The sequence below is a fragment of the Tribolium madens genome, unplaced genomic scaffold, assembly GCF_015345945.1.
Source record: "Tribolium madens isolate multiple individuals breed KSU strain unplaced genomic scaffold, Tmad_KSU_1.1 Scaffold_3;HRSCAF=73;Tcas5.2_LG2, whole genome shotgun sequence".
Lineage (NCBI taxonomy): Eukaryota > Metazoa > Arthropoda > Insecta > Coleoptera > Tenebrionidae > Tribolium > Tribolium madens.
In genome coordinates this window covers 5,493,462-5,513,056 of record NW_025401006.1, presented here as the reverse complement: position 1 = coordinate 5,513,056, position 19,595 = coordinate 5,493,462, and the positions used below count along the sequence as shown (strand labels likewise).

Here is a 19,595-nt window from a genome sequence, read left to right as displayed (position 1 = left end):
TACACTATTATAAATAAAAAAAATACAGTTGGCTTTGTAATCTGACATTTTGGCACAAGGCGACATCTGTTGGTACTTTTGCACGAATGTGGTCTAAAGTTCGTGTTTTTTTGGACAGATCTCGCAAATTGAATTCTCATCTGGAGAAAGCCATTCAAGAGGCCATGGCCGAATTGGATAAAGACTTGGAACAAGAATCGAAAGAGGCGGTGAAACAGCAAAAGAAGAAAACAAACCGAGTGAGAAGCGGTCATCGGTAGATGCGATATTTTATATCAAATTAATAATAAAAATTGGACCAACATCGAATCGAATGAAATGTGTATAAATGTACGTAGCGAGTTGATGAAAAAAAGTAGAAAAACATTTTTACTAACGCTTCTTTAATGTAAAAAATATAATCATAGACCGATGTTATAACTGGTATTGATGATTCCTAGATGATAATATAATCGTATATGAGATATTTTTCAAATGCCTTTTTTAAACTAGCGATATGGCACCATAATAAGCCTAATCTTTAAAATTTGTACTAACACATATTCAATTTATGTAAAAAAATCATAACGTAAATTGGGCTTTCATAATGTTTGTCTAATTAGTTATGTAAAAGATACATAGAGCTTAGACTTTATCCAAAATATATTGCGGGTCTTATAAAAATAAACAAATCATTTATAAAACGCCACCTACAAGTTTTTGTATTTCTAGTCAATGTTTTAAAGAGCTGACAGTTAAACGACAATAAGATGTACCATTGGTTTTAAAGCGTTTATTTTTTCGGTACTGTGATATGCTGGAAATATATCCAATATGGGTTTCGTCATGGGTTTTTTTAACTTAATTCGAATATAGGGAAACTTGCCATGTTTCGGATCAGCTCGAAGTGAGCAAGCCATATTAGGACTTGGTTTTAATTACACTACCTACAGTGTATTGTATAGGTTTTATCAATTGCATTTTAATACTAACAAACCATAATCAAATTATGAAACAATGCTTACATTAAGTAGTTACAATTAAGTGAAAGTTGTACATTTTATTTTTATATTATGTATTTATTGTTCATATTTTTTCCGGTTTTAGTTTTAAGTAGGATTTTTAATTTATGTCTTGTGTAACTCAAAAGTGACACTTTCGAAGTCAAGTGTCACTCTCGAGTCCTAAAATAAGTTAAATTTTATATAAACCCAGTGTTTTATTACGTCTACATCACAATAATCTCTAGATTAAACAAAGTGAAATAGGTAACCAGAGGCCGTCCGCTTTAAAACAAATGCAATGTGACATTTCTCGCATCACCCTTAGAGTGGACAAAACATTTTTTAAATATTTCTTCTGTTTATGATGTATTATTTATTTTTCTTTTATTATGTATATATTTTTATAGGTACCTGTTCTGTGTCACAGATATGGATTGTATAACCGGTGTCATTTTTTGTATTGTGTTTATGGAGTGGTTGTGATAATTACTGGAAGAAATAAGAGAAACGAAACTACTCTGTAAGCACGATTTCGTACTATAATCCAGTGTTAGAGCTACACGTCACATGAATGAAGCATGTGCGGTAGCTGTGTCTGTTTCTGTAAATATATTGTATTAATACTTTACTGTTTGGCCTGCTATGTTGTGGTTGAACATTTCTCCAGCCCAATAAATACTGGATTAGACCATACAGTTTTATTACGCACTGCCCAAACACTTTCGTATTCCCTACCTTTATAACAATATTAATTTTTGTGTTAATTTTTGTCTGATTATTAATTACGTTATTATTTTTGATGTTAGCATTGAGACATATCTTAAAAATATTACAACTTTTTAAATGGGCTTCTTTTTGAATCTCAATTAAATTTGAGTTTAATTTTAAAATTTCAAGATTTACTTTTAAATTGTTTGGTAGCAGCTTTGTTTTCTACAAATTTAAAATGAATTTGAAAAATGATACATTTTATCTAAAACACAACTATTTTCTATTCATAATGTAATAAATACGTACGTTGCACTCAATTACACACATTCAAATCACAAATTTACACACTTCACTTTCCGATAATAAAAAATCAAGATACACCAACCTTATATGGCATTTTTTTTCTGCTACCCTTTGTAGCAATTTGCCTCTGCTTGTTAAACGGACTTACTGAAAATAAAGAAACGCAAAATCAGTTCAATGTTTTATTAAATCAGTCGAAAATGTTAAATAAAATTTAAATCTGATTTTTCTAAAGAAATTAAAAGGTATTGTTAACTAATCCTTTAATTGGATTCTTGTAGAACGTTGCTTCCTCCATTTCCACCATTGGCATTCACTAATAACTCGGAATTTTAAACATCTCGCACTAATAAATGTGTATTAGGCACTCGGAAATACCCAACACGCACGCACTGATAATACAGCCCCCATTTCTACATAATTTATCGGACAATTATTACAATTCAATTAACTCGTACGGGAGCAAGGCTAAGACTGACTCGTTATTGTAATAATTCTTTCAAAAAAAGGGCGAGATTCACAAAAACCTATTTCGTAACAGTTTTGTTGTAAAAAGTCTTTGTTTGGGACTGCGTAATTCCGCAAATTCACAAATTAATTCGAGTATTGCACAATTCGCATGATATGACGTCAAGATGCTAGCACCTCATTGGCTACGGGATGGCGTCTTGATCCGTCCAAACATGAACTTTTACCGAAAATTCACCTTTGTTTAAAGGCAACAATGAAATTTTAATTTGACATTAATCGATTTAGAAAAGGCGAAATAAAATATAATTCAACACTAAACAAATTCGGATTAAGTTGTCAGTTACTTTACCTTTTCAAATTAATCGCGAATTAAATTTTGATTGTAATTAAGAATGCTCTGTAAATACTTTTTCAAAATGAAAATGTGAAATTTGTTTAAAACAAAAATGTGTTTAAGGCTACACAACTGTTAAAATTTTGTCTAAAATAGTGACCTGAATCTCTTTTATGAAACATTTTTTTCTATTTTAAATAGTGATGTTTTTAGTTAAGGAGGTATTGACTCAAATAAAATCTTGAAATAAAAAAAATGTTTTGCTTTGAAAAATAACAAATATAGGGTCGTTATACCGTGCGATCAAAAAAAAAAAAAATTAGAGTAGGCGGTGATTAAAGTCCTTCAGATGGCAATCCTGATTTTTGACATCAAATGTCAGCGGAAACTTTGACAACTTTGAGTTTTATTCCTTTTGAGTGACATAATATTCATTTTAGAGCAGAAAATTTTTATTGCTGTACAAGAAGAAAACGGTGGTCATTTTCACTTTCAGTTTGTGTGGAAAATTTCCAGCCCAGATTCCCAGCCAATGTGCTGCCAACTGTAGAATTTAATCGACGCCTACTCTAATTTATTTTTTATTTGATCGTATTGTGTCATTCAGTGTTGCAAACTTCGATTCACAGGCCACTTCGATTAGGAATTTAAAAGCAAGCACGTTTTTAGATTTTCTTGTGGTATACTCTTACATTTTGAAAAAATACGTCTAGCGCTAATTTGTAGAATATGTAGGCAAATGTCTCTACCAAGGGTTGGAATCCGTTTTTACCCTCATCTGATGTAATCCTGTCGTCGTAAAGATAAGATTTTTGCTTAAAAGCTGACACTAGCATGTCGGTATTGAAAAGATGGGCTATAAAGTGGAATGCGGACATTTCTCTTAACGTTATGAGATCGGGTTGCGGCACTCGGTCTGGAATGGAACCCAAATAATGCTGCATGCTCCATTACAAAGCTTTAATGAGATCTCGTCTTTATTCGGTGGTCATAATAAAATCTGCTCAAAGCCTCGGAAAGTACTTGTCGCGTTTTGATGAATGTTTACGTGGCAATTAAACGTCACACTCGAACTAATTACTCAGCTTCTGAAGGGGATTTATGCTAATTAGCCCATTTAGATTGGGATATGCTTGCGACAAGAGAAGTATTTTCTTTCATGGCTTTCCACACATATCCGCTCTCTCACTATACATCCTTCATTTGATTTTCGCACTTTGCATAAAATTGACTTCTAAATCACTATCTATCGGAACGTCGATTTCCTCTCACAATGGCAGATGATCGAAAAAGTTTTTACAGCATCAGCGGAGTGAAATGTTTAAATAATTGTGACCTGACTTGACCCGAGCTGTGTAAATTAGGACACTGCTATCTGTGTAATAAAGTGGTTGTTATCACTTCCGCCCAGTTACTAATAGGACAATGCATTACAGCGTTAACTCCACACGAGTGTGTGTAAACATGTATGATTTATTGCAGACGTCTAGGTCGCTTTATTCAGCAACATTTTATCTAAACGTAGTAAATTTATTCGGCTTTTTTGCCAGCGGGCGAATTGGCCAAAAAGCGTGCGGAAATGTGCTTCTATCGCCATCGCAGATAACCCAAAATAAACACCGGTGTAAATCATTCGCGGTTTTGCGAATATTTCTGGTGACGAAATGAAGTAGAACCCACCGTTTTTCTCATAAATTATGGCGTTGTTAGCTTTTTTTTTAAAGATTCTCAAGTAAATGTTTTTTTCGAATGTGTATGTGGCACTTACCTTGATGAAGACATTACTCATTTTGTTGAAAAAGGCCCAAAATGCGCTACTTTGTTATTTCTGTCTGAAGTCTAACAAATGCGTAGGTTTAGTGTCCCATTTCTATAAATTGCAATCATCTCAGTTGAACGTCGAGTTTCTTTCACAATGTCGTCGCGCGACACTCCATCAGCAAATGACAAAAGAATTTAAGATTGAATGAACTCTCTTCCGCAAAATGAGTTTGCACAAAAGTATTAAAAATAACTAACGCTTAGGCTCTTACCGTAACAAAGCTTCTCAAATCAGTTGCTTCAGTTAAACTTTTCTCTGTTTTATCTATTACTAGGTCTGCAAATCTCGTCCGGATTAAATTTGAATGTGTTACAGTGTGGAAAGGCACTCGCATAAAAATTCATACGGACTCTTATGCTCCGTTAGTTTTTGCCTTTCATCTCAACTTCAAGTTTGTTCGGAGAGTACGATTATATTATTCAGACGCCTAGCGAATTTTTCTACAGACAAGTGTCTTTAAATAAATGAGCAGAGGGAGTCTTTACAAAGGAAATAATTGTGCGGTTACAGCGGTTAGTTATGATTAATTCAGTTGGGGCCTCGGGGGTCTAATTCGTAAACACAAAGAGGGAAATAACAATCGGGGCTTTTTATTAACATTGCGGTGAATTTTCCGAAGATTTGATGTGTGATATTGCTAAGTCCCGCTAAGGGGGGTTATAAATTCGGCTCCCACATTTTTTTACGACTTACACGCGAAATCGATGTTTTGTCATCGGACCCACGTTTATACATTCTCAAGGAAAATTGATACATCACAAAAAGCTCGCCAAAATCTCACGCTTTACAGAGATAAGCTTCGGCCAATCTTAATTTTAGAATCGAACCCTAACAGAAGGCTTTTCATAGAGGGTCAAAGCCGGACCAAATCACTTTAATCTCCAGAGAGCAAACATTTTCCTTTTAGTTTATTACTTGACACGCCAGAGGCGACGACTAGCGATGAAATCATATTTAAAAGCTCTGGAACATTTTTAAATTTATATAAATTTTACAAATCATTTAACAAACAAGAAAACGGTTGTTTTTTAGGGCTCTATAATAAAGAAAAATCGATAATGTTATATTTTGTTTTTTTGAAAGCACGTTTATTTTGGGTATCGCCAATTCAACCGCTTTATTTTACAGCTGCTTTTGCTTTTTTGCCCGGCGCATCCACCATTCTTGGTAACCAATTATCTATTTTTTGTGTTTAGTGTTCTATTTTTAAACATAACATATTCTTGAGTTTGTGTTTATACAGGGTGATTTTTAAAAAGCGGCAGGCGTTTTAAAATTTTTATTTATGGCCCGATTTCAAAGATTATACAGGGTGTTTCGCACAACTTTACGAGGCTTGCGCTTAAACTACGCACCCAAATATACAAAAGTCACAAAACACTGGATACAAAAAATACACATCTAATTATTTAATTTTTGGAAACCCATGACAGTAGTTGTCAAACTAATCACTGTCTCATTAAAATAGTCATAAACTGCAGTTTTTCAGAAACAATTATCATGGGTTCTATCAAGAGAAGGCATGAATATGATTCTAGTTTATCTATCTTAATTACTAACTAACTAAAAACGTTGTAATTTTTGAATGGATGAACAAACTAGAGAATATTATTCAATATTTCAAAATTTGTAATCGAGTTCGTATCGGAATATGTATTATTGATTGCATCTTACAGGCGCAAGCCTCGTAAAATTACGTGAAACATCCTGTATAACTAAATTAAATGACTTTTAATATAGTATAATCCGACAATTTTGGAATTTTTTAAATGTTATAGTATATTTTGGGCTATGTTCAACTTTCTAATTTTAAATAAAATTTAAAAAAATTTTAAATAAAGTATAGTTGCATCGTGTCAATAGAAAAACTGACGTTAGCAATAATATTATTAAAAGTAAACAAAATAATTAATAAAATAAATCAACAAAAGTAAATTAGGTGTTTTCTGATTTGTTAAAGATAATTATTATTGTCATTTGCTACTTTTTGACATTACAGTAATGGCATTGTCTTATTTGACACCATCATGATCATGTAACTATATATTTTATTAACTTTTATTATTACTTTTCTCAACTTTGATAATTTTTTAAATAATAATTTTTAGTAAAAGTGAAACATATTGCACATGTCTGTATCAAGAAAACTAAAAAAATTGCAGACACGGAATTTTGGTCATCAGATTTATGACAGTTCAAAAAATGTCAATGTAAGCCACGCTGTATTGCCATTATAGTTGACGTTTGAAACTTAAATTTGAAATTTATTTTTGCGTCGATTTTCCGAAACAATAATGCCAGCAATACGTGTTTTTTATAAGTTCAATAAATTATTTTGATTTGTTGTCGCTTTTTGTCTAGCTGTCAGCATAAAAATTACAAAACCAAAAGGGAGGTTAGTTGCATAAGACCCGTTTTATATTTTTATGTGTTTTTATATTTTTTGTCAGTCGAATGACAAATCGTCCAAAATTCCATGTGCGTAATTGTACTTTCCAAATTATGAAGAAAAAAATATGGGTTTCAATTTAAAATTAGAAAGTTGGATAAAGCCTTTGGGCTTTGTAGAAAAACATTGTCTAGAAAAACATTGTCAGTTTATAGTATATTATAAGCTATTTAATTTATTCTTTTAATTTTTGAAATCGGATTAGGTATAAATAAAAATTCTACAGCGCCTGCTGTATGTTTTACAAAAAAGTTTTGTCAAAAATAAATTACAAAAATTGTACTAAAAAAATTACGCAATATAATAACATTTCTGTTATGCCCCAGTGCTCTTTTAACAAGCTGACACACTCTGCACTCGTACTCGTATTCTATTAACATCTAAATATAAATTATTTTCAAAGTATTATGCTAAAAAAATCAAATTGCTTTCTTTTTTTATTAAAACTCATATGTCTTGCCCCAACTGAGTGGGTGGAAATCTCGGCAACTAGCGTATCTTCATCATCGTTGTTTTGATTTAGCGACGGAGAGAGTGAATTTTGCTTTAGGATAAATATTTGATGAAGGTGCAAACAAAATAAAAGCCATACGAATAGCATATCCCTTTAAATACGATTAGAGTTTGTGCTTTTGTATTTCTCTTCAAAATTACTTTAAGAGTGTTAATATTTTATAAAATCCCTTCTCTCTAAGCACCGTTCCAGTGGGAAAGGTTGCAGCCTCTCATTTTAGAAATGGACCTAAATAATAATTAATAAGCGCTCGACTCGCAAAAACCCCATCAGAGTTTTTCACAAATTGACAAATGATTCGTTTTGACAGTCTTGTCATTTATTCAGAATGAAACCGAAAAAAGCCAAGGCGAAAAAGTCCGAATTGGACGAATCTCAGCACCACGCCATCAAAGAAAAACCCTACATAACAAAGGAAATTGAAACATCAATAACCCTCCTCGAAAGTCCAGAAAGCAGCCTCGTGTTGGAGGCGCTCCTATTCCTATCAAAATATGCGGACATTCAACGGAACAACTTAATATTCATTCACTCGCGTGGCCTCATGCCAAAACTGCTGGCATTGCTCGACCATAACATTTGCATCGTGAGACTCTCCTTAAGATTATTGGCCCAATTACTGGCTATAGAAGCCGCCCAACTCGAATTAAACCAACAGAAATTCGACGAGCAAGTCCTTAAAATCACCAGATTTTACACAGGACACAAGGACTCCAATGTGAAAGAATTCGCAATTCTCATTTTGGCGGCTTTTGCACAATTGGGGCGCGCCCATATTTTACTAGCCGAACCTGGCTTAATTTCTGCCATCCTGAAAACGGTAAAGACGCCTGAAAGTGACACTATTCTGAATAGTTCGCTTGAATTATTCAGCAAGTTTATCGAAATGGAGCAAGTGAGGAGGGATTTACCCGAAGAAAAGGACTTCAACTTGGACTTGTTCATTCAACACATGAACACGTCAGAAGCCTGTTTCAGGACTATTTTAGCGATTTTTGAAAAAATTACTTATTTCGGCGACGATCATCTCTTAAACCGGCTCAAAGAATGCCAAATTGTCGAGCACATGTTTAATATCATCATGGATCCGAGTCACACTGAACACATCCAAACTTGTCTCAACATTGTCTGGCATTGCATGGGTAATGAAATCACCAAAACTTATTTCATTACAACTCTCGAGTTTTTAAAATTCTGTCAATGGGTCAAAAATTGCCCCCCTGAAGTCACCCTCATCTGTGCTAAAATTTTTCTCGAACTGGCAAAAATCGACTCGATTAAACAACTCCTCTTCGATTTGTCCATCGAGGACACAATTTTATCATTTTTAAACAGCGACGATAAGCAAGTTTTGAACACAACGTGTGATTCGGTGCGTTTCATGTCAAAACACAAGTATTGTTGTGAGAAAATGGTAACTCCCATCGTTGTGAAAAAACTGCTTTCGATCCTAGGCCGCCAAAACGATGTTTACGACCTCGATAATGAGACTGCGTTATCGACTTTGTATTATTTGTGTCGGCGGGACTCTAGAACAATTCACATGATTCGGGCCTACGACGGAATTGCGATTTTGATGAGGTATTTGCGCAAAAAGTTGCCCGAAAATTCGTACCGTATGGTCTTAGAAATGGTCAATATGTTCGTTACTAACAACCAATTGCAAAAAGTGATTCTTTCCCCCGATTTATACGAGATAATTCTCACTCAAACTTTGAGTAAATTTGATGAAATATGCATGAGGAGTTTGGAAATTATGATAAACTGTTTGAGCGTTGAAGAATTTCGAAATTACTTTTTATTAAATCACGGTTCGCAAGTTATTGTTGATAAACTAGCGATAAGTGCGAACGAAGAAACGATTCGTCTACTTGTGATTTTTATTCACAACTCATTGATGTTCGAGAAATTAGCAAACGATTTTGTTTTGAAGAAAGTCTTACTTGTTCTCAAGAAAATCCCGGAAAGTGTGAAATACCGGAATCCTCTTATTCAACGCGTTATAAATTTGGTGTACAGTATGTGTTTACCGGTGAAATTCTTCGAGACCGGAAGATTGGAACTAACTGATAAATTGCATGAACGATTCTACGTCATCACTGGTCCTTGGAGTGGGCCTTTCCCGTTTTTGGAAGTTTTGGAAATCCGGCGAATGTCCACCATGAGCACAATTTATGTCATCGATGACTGTGGACGCCAGAAAAACGACACGAAAGAGACACACGATTGTTTAAGTATCCAAAGACAGAGCCTCAAAGAATCAAGTCTCTGCTCATCGTCAGTTGCATCAATTTCTTCGGATCAAATGAAGTGCGTGATAAATTTCGGCCAGCTTTCGCACGACCCCTTTTTGCCTAAATACTTCTCTCGTGTCGAGAAACTAACAAGTGCCGTGTCACGTTTACATGAAAAAATTCAAGTTTTGGCGAAATTCGTCGCTGATTGTCTTTGTGGTCCGGCGGAGAATTGTTCAATTTCGGATAAGTTGCACACCTTCAAGCTTCATATCGAATGCATTAAAGAAAAGCTCGGTACGAGCATGATCCCGATCGGGTATTTGCGTTTGGGTTTTCACTGTGAAAGGGCTTTGCTTTTTAAAGCGTTGGCTGATCATGTTTACATACCGGCGACTTTGGTTAAAGGCAAGAATAAATTGTATTGGAACGAAGTAGCGCTGATTCAGAGTAAAAAGAAGACGACGGTTTTGAGAACGTATGTGGTGGATTTGATGGACAATGTGGGACAGTTGTTGCCGGTGGGGTCAAAAGAGTGTAATATCTATTGTGATATTCTATAAATAAAGTCATAGTTATTGGAGAAATGTGTAGCAAAGTTAACGCGTAATTTGAAAAATGGGACTATACTGAATTTAATTCTTTATTGTAAAGGACGTTATACTGGGCCATTCGCATAAAATGTGGACTCTGAAAGTATTCGCAATAGATGCTTTGAGAATTCAAAAAATAATAATTAAAAATCGGATCTACATTGATTTTGCTAAATTTTTGTCGTTACTATTTGATCAGTTGTTTGATTTAATTTATTTACAAAAAATGTAGGATATCGAGAATGTAAAAAAAATTTGGTTGCTACAGCAGAATCTCTGCTTTGCGATATCCCCACAGAAGAGTTCCATATAATCGGTGTTTAAACAATTAGAACAAAAACTAAGAGAAGGTGATGATAAAACTATACTTATGTATTATACAAGACGATAAACAATCTTTATCGTGGTGTATAATATTTCGTTTTATTTTTCACTCACCTACCAGAATTTCTTGAATATAAATAGTAGAAAAAAATTACTTTATTTTACTAGACGATAAAAGACTACTTTAACTACTGAAATTAGTTGATAAAAGCAATCTTTAACATTGAGTACAAAATAAAAATTATATTTTAGAAACAACCAAATTAAACATTTGAATTTTGTATACAATTATTTTCGATGTTGTCATTTCTTCACAAGATTCACAAATTTTTACATTTTTTTGTAACTTGCGGCAAAACTGTACCCTAAACGTTATAATGTTTTTTATGCATACGTATGTAAGAAGTTCTGAGAAATCGACTAGCGTCGAGAAAACTGCATATGTTTTTTTGTTTAAAAGTTATAGTTGAATTAATGTTTTGAATATTTTTGACAGCAATTTTCTCAATAACTATTTAACGTAGGACAATTATCTTTTTTTATGTGACAAAAAATTAAATTTGTTTAGCTATGGTATTTAACAAAAACGACTAGCGTCAATAATTTCGAAGTTATTAGCAATAAACCGCCCCGAGTACCGAAAATCGCTCAAAATTTCAACAAAAATTGAAAAAATTAAAAACTTCAAATTAAACCATTTGCACTCTTGGAAAAGTACAAAAACGTTGTAAAAATGCAAGAAACATATTTTTTAATTTTGTGTAAGACTATGTGAATACAGTGTGTCCTTGGATTGAGTTTACAATTACAATTTTTTTTTTTGATTTTACACCAAAACTGCAAAGGAAAAACATTTTTTGCTTTACCTGAAACGCGCAAATCATTCTATAAAATAATCTATAAAATAAATCAAATATTTTTTGTTTTCTCTGTAAATCCAATCCGGGAACATACTGTGGTTATATTGAATTAAAACATTGAGACTGTCGCTAAAGTCAGCAATTTTGGACTAATTTAAATTCAAATTAGGAATAAAATATGGCGGACGCATAAAAGCGCGAACTTTAAAACATGTGCACATATTCTACTAAGTATACAGGGTGCGCCAGAACTTGCGCCCCAGAGACAATTTTCAAGTAAGGTAAAATACCAGGAAAATTCTATCTGTCAAAAAATTTTGACATTAATTTTTTGACATTTGACATTTTTTTATATCTATTTAATGATACTGATGATCTTGTATGTTTTTTTACAATTATACTCTGTATAAGAAAGAGAGAGAGGGCGCATAAGAGCAAAATAAATAAGAACGCAAAGCATAATAAGAAAGAGAAAGAGATTAAGAACAAATAAGTGAACAAACCACAAGTAAGGAAAAGCGCATAAAAGAGCATAAGAACTTTTTCCTATTTCAGTGTCACATTGGGTATTTAAAAAAATATGTCACTCAAATTTTTCAGATTTCTGACACTCATCCAATCAGATTCGGTAATTTAGCACACGGACAAATTATTGACAAGAAGAAATGATCGAGAAGTAAGTTTTTGGATTTTTAAAAACTGTTATTAAACAACATGTCTTATAATTATTATAAGAAGAGGGTGTTTACAAAAGATAGATCAAAGCAAAGAGTGTAGTAATCTTTAAGTGCAACAATTTTTTATCATAAGCAATGTACCTACGAGATTTCTGTAAATATTTTCTTCGCCTCTTGAAAATTTTTCTCTCAGCTCGGAAAATTAGGTCAAGTAAGTGGCGCTTTTTCATTTTTCACTCTGTGAAAAATATCAATTGTGCCGGTCCCGATTAAATTAGAACGTGATCGGAGTGTTTAAGACGGCTTTAAATCTTAATAATTCCAACACAAAGGCTCTGAATCTTGTACGCCAGTATTCCATAAGCACTAATCCTAGTTGTAAAATTCCTAAATTAATTAACGGGGGCAATTCAGTGGGGAGACGCAAACCACTCGCCGCATTATCGGCACACCACTAAGCGTCATGCTTTAGATGAATTAACCATCACTTAGCGGCAAAAGACAAACTCTTGGACGGAAAATTAATTAAAGCTAGGCTGAGAACAAACACAAAACGTTGTGATTTCAACAAGAAACGCGACAACGTTGAATCTAGGGAGTTTTTACGGTTGGTACCTGCAGCCACTTTCCTGAAGAGCTGCTTTTCCACTTTCTAATCCTTTCAGAGCACAGCCCCATAATCATCCCTTTGCTAAAATCTCGGGCTATATTACAGCATTCTCAATCCCCCCTTGTTTACTCGGCCATGGAGTATGTGTAAATACGAAACAATATTAAATTCATTAACATTTAAGGCAAGGGTAAACACACGTTAACTAGCCTTCTGAAACATTACGTCGGTTAGTGTTCTAACACTTGCAAAATCTTGTCCTTGAAGTTCACTTCTGAGCAACTTTAGTCAAGTCGCAAACTCTAAACATCACACTATTTATCTAGGATCCTGTTTACTTTGAAAAACTTAATTTTACTGAATCCTGAGGGGCGTAGATTAGGATTTTCATTGTCTTATAAGTCTACAAGCGACCTTTAATTTGGCAATCTTTTCCAGCTTAGGATTAATTCAAGCGTCAATCCTTAAAATCCGGTCTCGAATTATAAATATTCAGCACTAAAAGCCGACTCAACTTCATAAAATGCAAACTTTTTTATTATCTTAATAAATCGGCAAAATTTCTGTATTCTTTTAATTAGACATTCTTTCCAAAGTGGATTCATTAAAAGTAAAAAATGAAACTTTTTATTTCTTTATCGATTTTGTGCCAAGGAAGTGTTTTCTTGTTACATTTATGTACAAAATGTTTCGTTTTATCATAATAAAGAAATTAGGATGCGCTATTTGGTCCGATGTCGATCGTTTAGCTTGACAAGAGTAAAGTACTGAAATACAAAGGAGGGAGAGAAAACAAAATGACTACAAGAGATTTTCCACTAGGAGAAGTTGGCAACTCTTATTGGACTTTGGTGTTTGCAGAGGACCACGAAACTTGTCAAGACCTGAATAGTTTTGTTTTTGTAAAGTTACCACTTGTATTAAAAAAATAATTAACTGTGTTTATATAACGCCGGGATTGAGATTATCTCGATGAAGCTACTTTTAATAAATAAGAGCAAAGCAAGCCTGGGGGATATTATTAAATTCTTTTATCTCAACTTAAACAGTGTTCATTTCGGCACCAGCTCCAAATACAAATAGAGACTCGTCTTGTTATTAAACTCATAACAAACATAATTCGTTTGAATTTTCCTTCCGGTCTTTGAGACTTATCCGTTTTTTCCTAAATCTTATAATGTAATTTGATTTTGGAAAATTACGTTTTAACTCAACAATTCGATAAATAAAGCCTAACTATATTTTCGAAGACTGAGGTCACGTATTTTCTCAATGGATTTTCAAACATAATAGAGTGAATGTCAAAGTTGGGAACATCTGTGCTGCCTCCACCGACTTTCTCCGCTCGACGTGATTTAACAAAGGTAACAATAACAAGAGGGAAAATTAAAATAAACGCGACGTCACTGCAAGAGACGCTTCGACTCGTCTAATAACCGTAATTTATGAGATAATGACATTCCGGGGGTGAATTGATAGAAACGGGGAATCACAATGATTACATACATCGTTTGATGCGAGTAACGAATGCTTTCGCTAAATTAGAGCACAGTCGCTAACTCCGTGTTTCCTCTTGATTTACACTGCTTTACCTAATTACAAATCCAATATTGGCACAAAAGCGACATTTATTTTAAATAATTAATGGGGAATTTTTACTTGAATAGAGATTATTTTGTGACTCTGTAAATGTTCAGTTTGTGAGGTTATTTGGAAGCGCTTCAGGTACCCTGCATTATTAATTCTCTTATTTTAGCCTTTTCTACCTGCAAAGGGAAAATTTGAATAAAATAACACGCCGCTTGCAAATTTTCTTTTATTGGCGAATTTCCAATTTGAATATTTGACTAAGAGGTTTTTGCGTTATTATACCACATTAATGAATTTAATTCCTCTTTTATTTTAAAGATTTCAGCAAACTGAAATTCAAGCATAGACTCTTATTCATTCCACAAAGGAAAAAATGGCTTTTTGTTACAAGGGTTTCTGTCATTTTATCAATTTTTTTGTCTTTAATTCAATTCAAAGAAGTCTTTCAAACTCCAAATAATAATTACAGTAAACAAAAATGTTAACGTAATTTTTAGTTACATACTTTTTTATATAAATCTGGATGTTTTTGTTTAAATGAAACAATTTTGCTGTTAAATTTTTTGTCAGTGTGACCTCAAACACCAAATAATAATTACAGTAAACTAAAATGTCAACGTAATTTCTAGTTACATACTGTTTTTATATAAATCTGGATGTTTGGTTTAAATGAAACAAATTTGCTATTAAATTTTTTGTCAATGTGGCCTGTATTTCTTAAATTAAGTTGACAACACTGATATCTTCTGTCTCTGCATTATTCATATGTTGTTAACTTATAGTTTCTAGAATCACATGAAAAGTTTAATTGGAAATTTAAAATTCAAATATCGGAATTCGATAAAACCTATACATACATATACAAAGTGAATATAAAGTATGGAACCAAGCGGATTTTCTTTAATTATTGACATTCAGAAATTTTGAGAACGAAATTTTGTTTTGTTTATGAGCTATGCGATTTTTTTTGTGAAAATTGCATTTTATGTAAAAAAAATACTCAAAAACAAAAGAAAATTTCGAAAATTTTATTCTTGATAAAACATCACATTTTTATAGTCTTTATCATTCATCAACTAGTTTTTCTACAAAAGTTTAAGCAAAAAACATTTGGTTCCATACTTTTTATTCACCTGGTATGATAAGACTAGTAGATGATATAAAGAATTAACATAAATAATTTTTATGTTAAGTAGTTAGTTAAATTAAATTGAGAATAGTTTCTGCTTATGTAAATATGTATTTAAAAAATATGGGTACCTACACTATTTTTTTCATGGTAAGAATTTCCGGAATTTACAATAGAAAAAATGATTTCGTTCTGAAAATTAATTTGGACAATTATTTTAAACTGTGTTATTCACAATTTATCCCCACGTTTATTTTTGCTCCTGGAAAACGGAGTTAGCAAACCTTCACAAAACATTCAAACGAATTAATTAAATCGTTTTCATCGTTTTCAATAAAAAATAAATTACAGCAAACGGAGCAAGAAATCTGAAAAGCAATTTATTAATTTAGATTTCCATCTTTTGTAATCGAAAATGAACAATGTTTGTCTTCGAATGTGTTAATCAAATTAACTATGCGAAATTGTTTAATAAATGTTATTTGGGACGATTGTGCAAGCTGTCAAACGAATCGTGTGAAAGTCCCCGGAAATCCAAATGTGATCCTATTTGGGGCTTCCGGTTGGTTCACTTTGTAATTTATTTTTTAATACAGATACGCATTCAATTTGGCCGAATTTGTGAAGCTTAATTACAACATTAGAGAATAAATGAATGAAATCTGTGTCGTTTTTCAGGATTTGGTAAAAATGCGATTCGATTGATCGGCTTTAAAAATATTAAAGCGTCCGATAAGAAATATCGGAAAGTTGGTAGCGACGAGGCCTAACCTCGAGCCATTTGTCGTGATTGATTGATAGATACAAAAGCAGTAAATCTTTGATTTGTTGTTGAACAAAAATTGGCAAAAAGCCCGGCCACTTTATTTCTTGTTTTATTAGTTTTGTTGCGAAACTCACTTAAATTTCGTTACCGAATCATAAATCGAATCGAAACTAATCCACAAACAAATTCATCATGCGGACATAATGGCCCGTATAATACATAAATACATAATAAACCGATACAGAATTGACGATCACACACTCGAATTATTTATAATAGATCTATTCGAAATCAATTGGCTTAAATCACTCGTGCAACACTGCTCACCCGGAAGACCCGAAAAAATAATTGACTTGTTTTGCCGACCTTTGACATTGCGAACAGATGGGATAATCCCTTAAGGGTTTTTTAACACGCAGAAATGGAGCACTTTGTTTGAATAGCAAATCGATGCAGTCCCACTGGTTCACAAAATAATCAAAATTGCAACATTGTTCAACTCTATTACTCTTACTGTAAAAAGTTGTAACTCATTGACCCGTCTGACCCGAGAAAAAGGGAGTAATTCGTCGTTAGAAAAAGTAACAGGAAATTTCTTTTGAGACTGCAAAGTGGCAAGTTGTTGGCAATCCTCTTGACGAAAAAGTATGACACCGCTTGTGCATAATAAAACATTGTAAAATCATCCATTTGCTTCTTCTCTGCAAGTTATTTAATAACGTTTCAGTAAAACAATCCGTTTCAATATTCCCCAACGTTATTTGCGCAATTCGCGATGATGCCGTCGTTTGTATTCTTATTTGTTCCCGTAAGTTGAGCCTCCCTTAAAATATGTGCCAATATTTGTACGAGATTAAATTATGCTCCTGCAGTCTAACCGAAATTAAATCAAACAGTTGTCTGTTGGCGCAACGTAACAAATCTTGGTTATGTTGGAGCTAAAATTAAGAAAAATAATGGCACGGAAGGGTACCATTGTCGCAATTAATCTCGAAATAAAGGTTAAAAGAAAGTCACGAGAATATTTATGTAGACAGTTACAATTAACTGCTCGTTATAATTTTAATCTGTTGAGATTTTTTACCCCCATTCAGATGAAAAATTGCAAAGCTCACGCTTGTCAAAAGCATTGCTTCCGACTTGAAGTTTTTCAAGCAATGAAGAGGATAATATTTCAAATGCCATTGCATCCAGCGTTTTTAATAACTTTTTTTTCGTCGATTCGATTCGACACCCCCATCACGAGATACAAACTTCAATTTAACACATTTTCTTAACGCGAACTTTGTAGGTGAGCTCGAATGAATAAAACAGTCGTACACGGGAGTGAAGCCAGAATGTATAAACACGTTTCCCTCCTCTATACATTTATAAGTAGGTGAATTTCTTCGTCGGCAGCTTCCACTAAGTTCTCGCGCATACCAATGCTCGACCCGAGCTCGTAATTTAATAAAAAATAAACCGCGATTCATTTATTTCACCCTGACACGTATCGAAGAAGCTTTTCGTAATTTATAGAACGCCGCACTACAAAATCATTACTCAAATCATCTGTTAATTGTGCGCCAGTCGGCAACGCTCCACGAGCATGATGAATGGACCACTGGGCTCCGAGGACGTGACTGTAAATCAAAAGGTGCAGAAAAGTCGGTCATTCTTAAATCCACCAAAAATTGTTCGTTTTCCGAATATTATTTTTTTATCATCCGTGCTCGATAAAGCCACTAAACAAAAACACATTAAAAACCATGAAATTAATCAATATCGTCAGCAACTGCATTGTTGATTACAAATTTTGTTAGGAAAAACAGCTGTTAAACTTTAAATTTAATAATAGTTATTAGTACAACAATAAAAATAAGTTTATAATCAATTTTATGTGCAGTGAAAGAATGCTCAAAAAATTATTTTAACAAAATCACACAATTACTTGTCATTTATTGTTGAAAAATTACTACTTGGCTTGCACACTTTATGCAATAAGAAAACAGTAAGAAAAAATAACAAGAAACATTCTATTGTGTATAAATTTCCAATAAAAAACTAAAATGTTTCATTATGATCGTAAAGACGCTGCACAGCACTTAACAACAGTAGTTCGACAAATACATTTGAAAGAGATTTCATACGCTAGCACAATGTTCACTAATGCCTGGAATTTTATCACAAAGACAAATTAACCAACGCCGATCAAACTCTGACTTTAATAAAATTGCAATAATTGTCAGCTGAAAACGCGCTTATCTCTCTACCGCAATCAAAACTTAAAAAAAAAACCCGGAGGGAGAGGAGAAGTGTCAAATTATTCCAGTTATTTCAGAGATAAAGATTTTTTTAAGTAAAAATTTTGAATGGGCTTGACGGGAATCCACACAAAAATATGGAAAAGTAATTTTTTACTTGACTTAATTTTAGTTCGATACAAAAATTAAATTGATTAAATTAATTCTAATAGTGAATAAACCTCGGAATAAACTAAAAATTTTAAAGCATTTTAACACTGTTATTGATTCAACAGCAGTAATATCACTGTCGTCACTGCTGCTTGTATCTATTTTCATAAAACATTTTATCCGCAAACGTCACAAAAGTGATCAGTTTTATGATTAAATGTCACAAGTAAAAGTTTCACCTTTCAGCTATCGAGTAAAAATTCTTGCGTCTAAGAAGCGTTTTTACTTTTACGATGACATTATTGACATTTACCAATGTTGTTTCTTTCTTGCCTTTTTCGCTGCTTCAGGAATTTCTAGAGAGTACAGTCGAACAAAATGAAAATGACGCCTCAATAAACCAGCCCCTGCTGGATGCCGACCCTTCTAACCGCATGCAGGCAGGGTCGTAAATTATCCGGATTGCAAACTTGACGTAGTTTCAAGATAAATTCCTTTAAGAGCTGGTTTACAGAAAACGAAATGAAAATTTTAATCAGAATTAAACTAATTCGAATTAAGTTGCCATTCATTTTGCATTGACAAAGGTCAAGTTAAATGAAAATGTAATTTTTTTAATGAAAAATTTTACAAACCATTTCTTGAAGAAAATTATGCATTAATTAAACATTGACGAAAAAACAAATCATTATTTTATGTTGGTAATCCTGACAGTTTATCAAAAATAAAAAAATGTATTACATTAATAATAATTTGTTTTTTTGTAAATTGTAAATTTCATCTTATTAATGCATAATTTTCTTTAAGAAATGGTTTTTGTTAAATTGTGTAT

General features: G+C 33.0%; 2 protein-coding genes across 3 annotated transcripts in view; both read left to right on the top strand.

The window, feature by feature from the left end:
- Nucleotides 1-1,671, top strand: part of LOC123007129 (methyl-CpG-binding domain protein 5) — a 30,595-nt gene extending 28,924 nt beyond the window's left edge. For both annotated transcript variants that reach the window (XM_044402200.1, XM_044402199.1), the window contains one exon: nucleotides 119-1,671. In XM_044402200.1, the coding sequence (XP_044258135.1) occupies nucleotides 119-132 (14 nt within the window). In that variant the 3' untranslated portion in view covers nucleotides 133-1,671. The remainder of the gene's footprint in view (nucleotides 1-118) is intronic.
- A 6,222-nt stretch (nucleotides 1,672-7,893) lies between these two features.
- LOC123007536 lies at nucleotides 7,894-10,384 on the top strand. The gene has a single exon (XM_044402900.1). It carries the CDS (start codon nucleotides 7,916-7,918, stop codon nucleotides 10,382-10,384), a length of 2,469 nt encoding a protein of 822 aa, XP_044258835.1. The 5' UTR covers nucleotides 7,894-7,915.
- The last annotated feature ends 9,211 nt before the right edge of the window (nucleotides 10,385-19,595 follow it).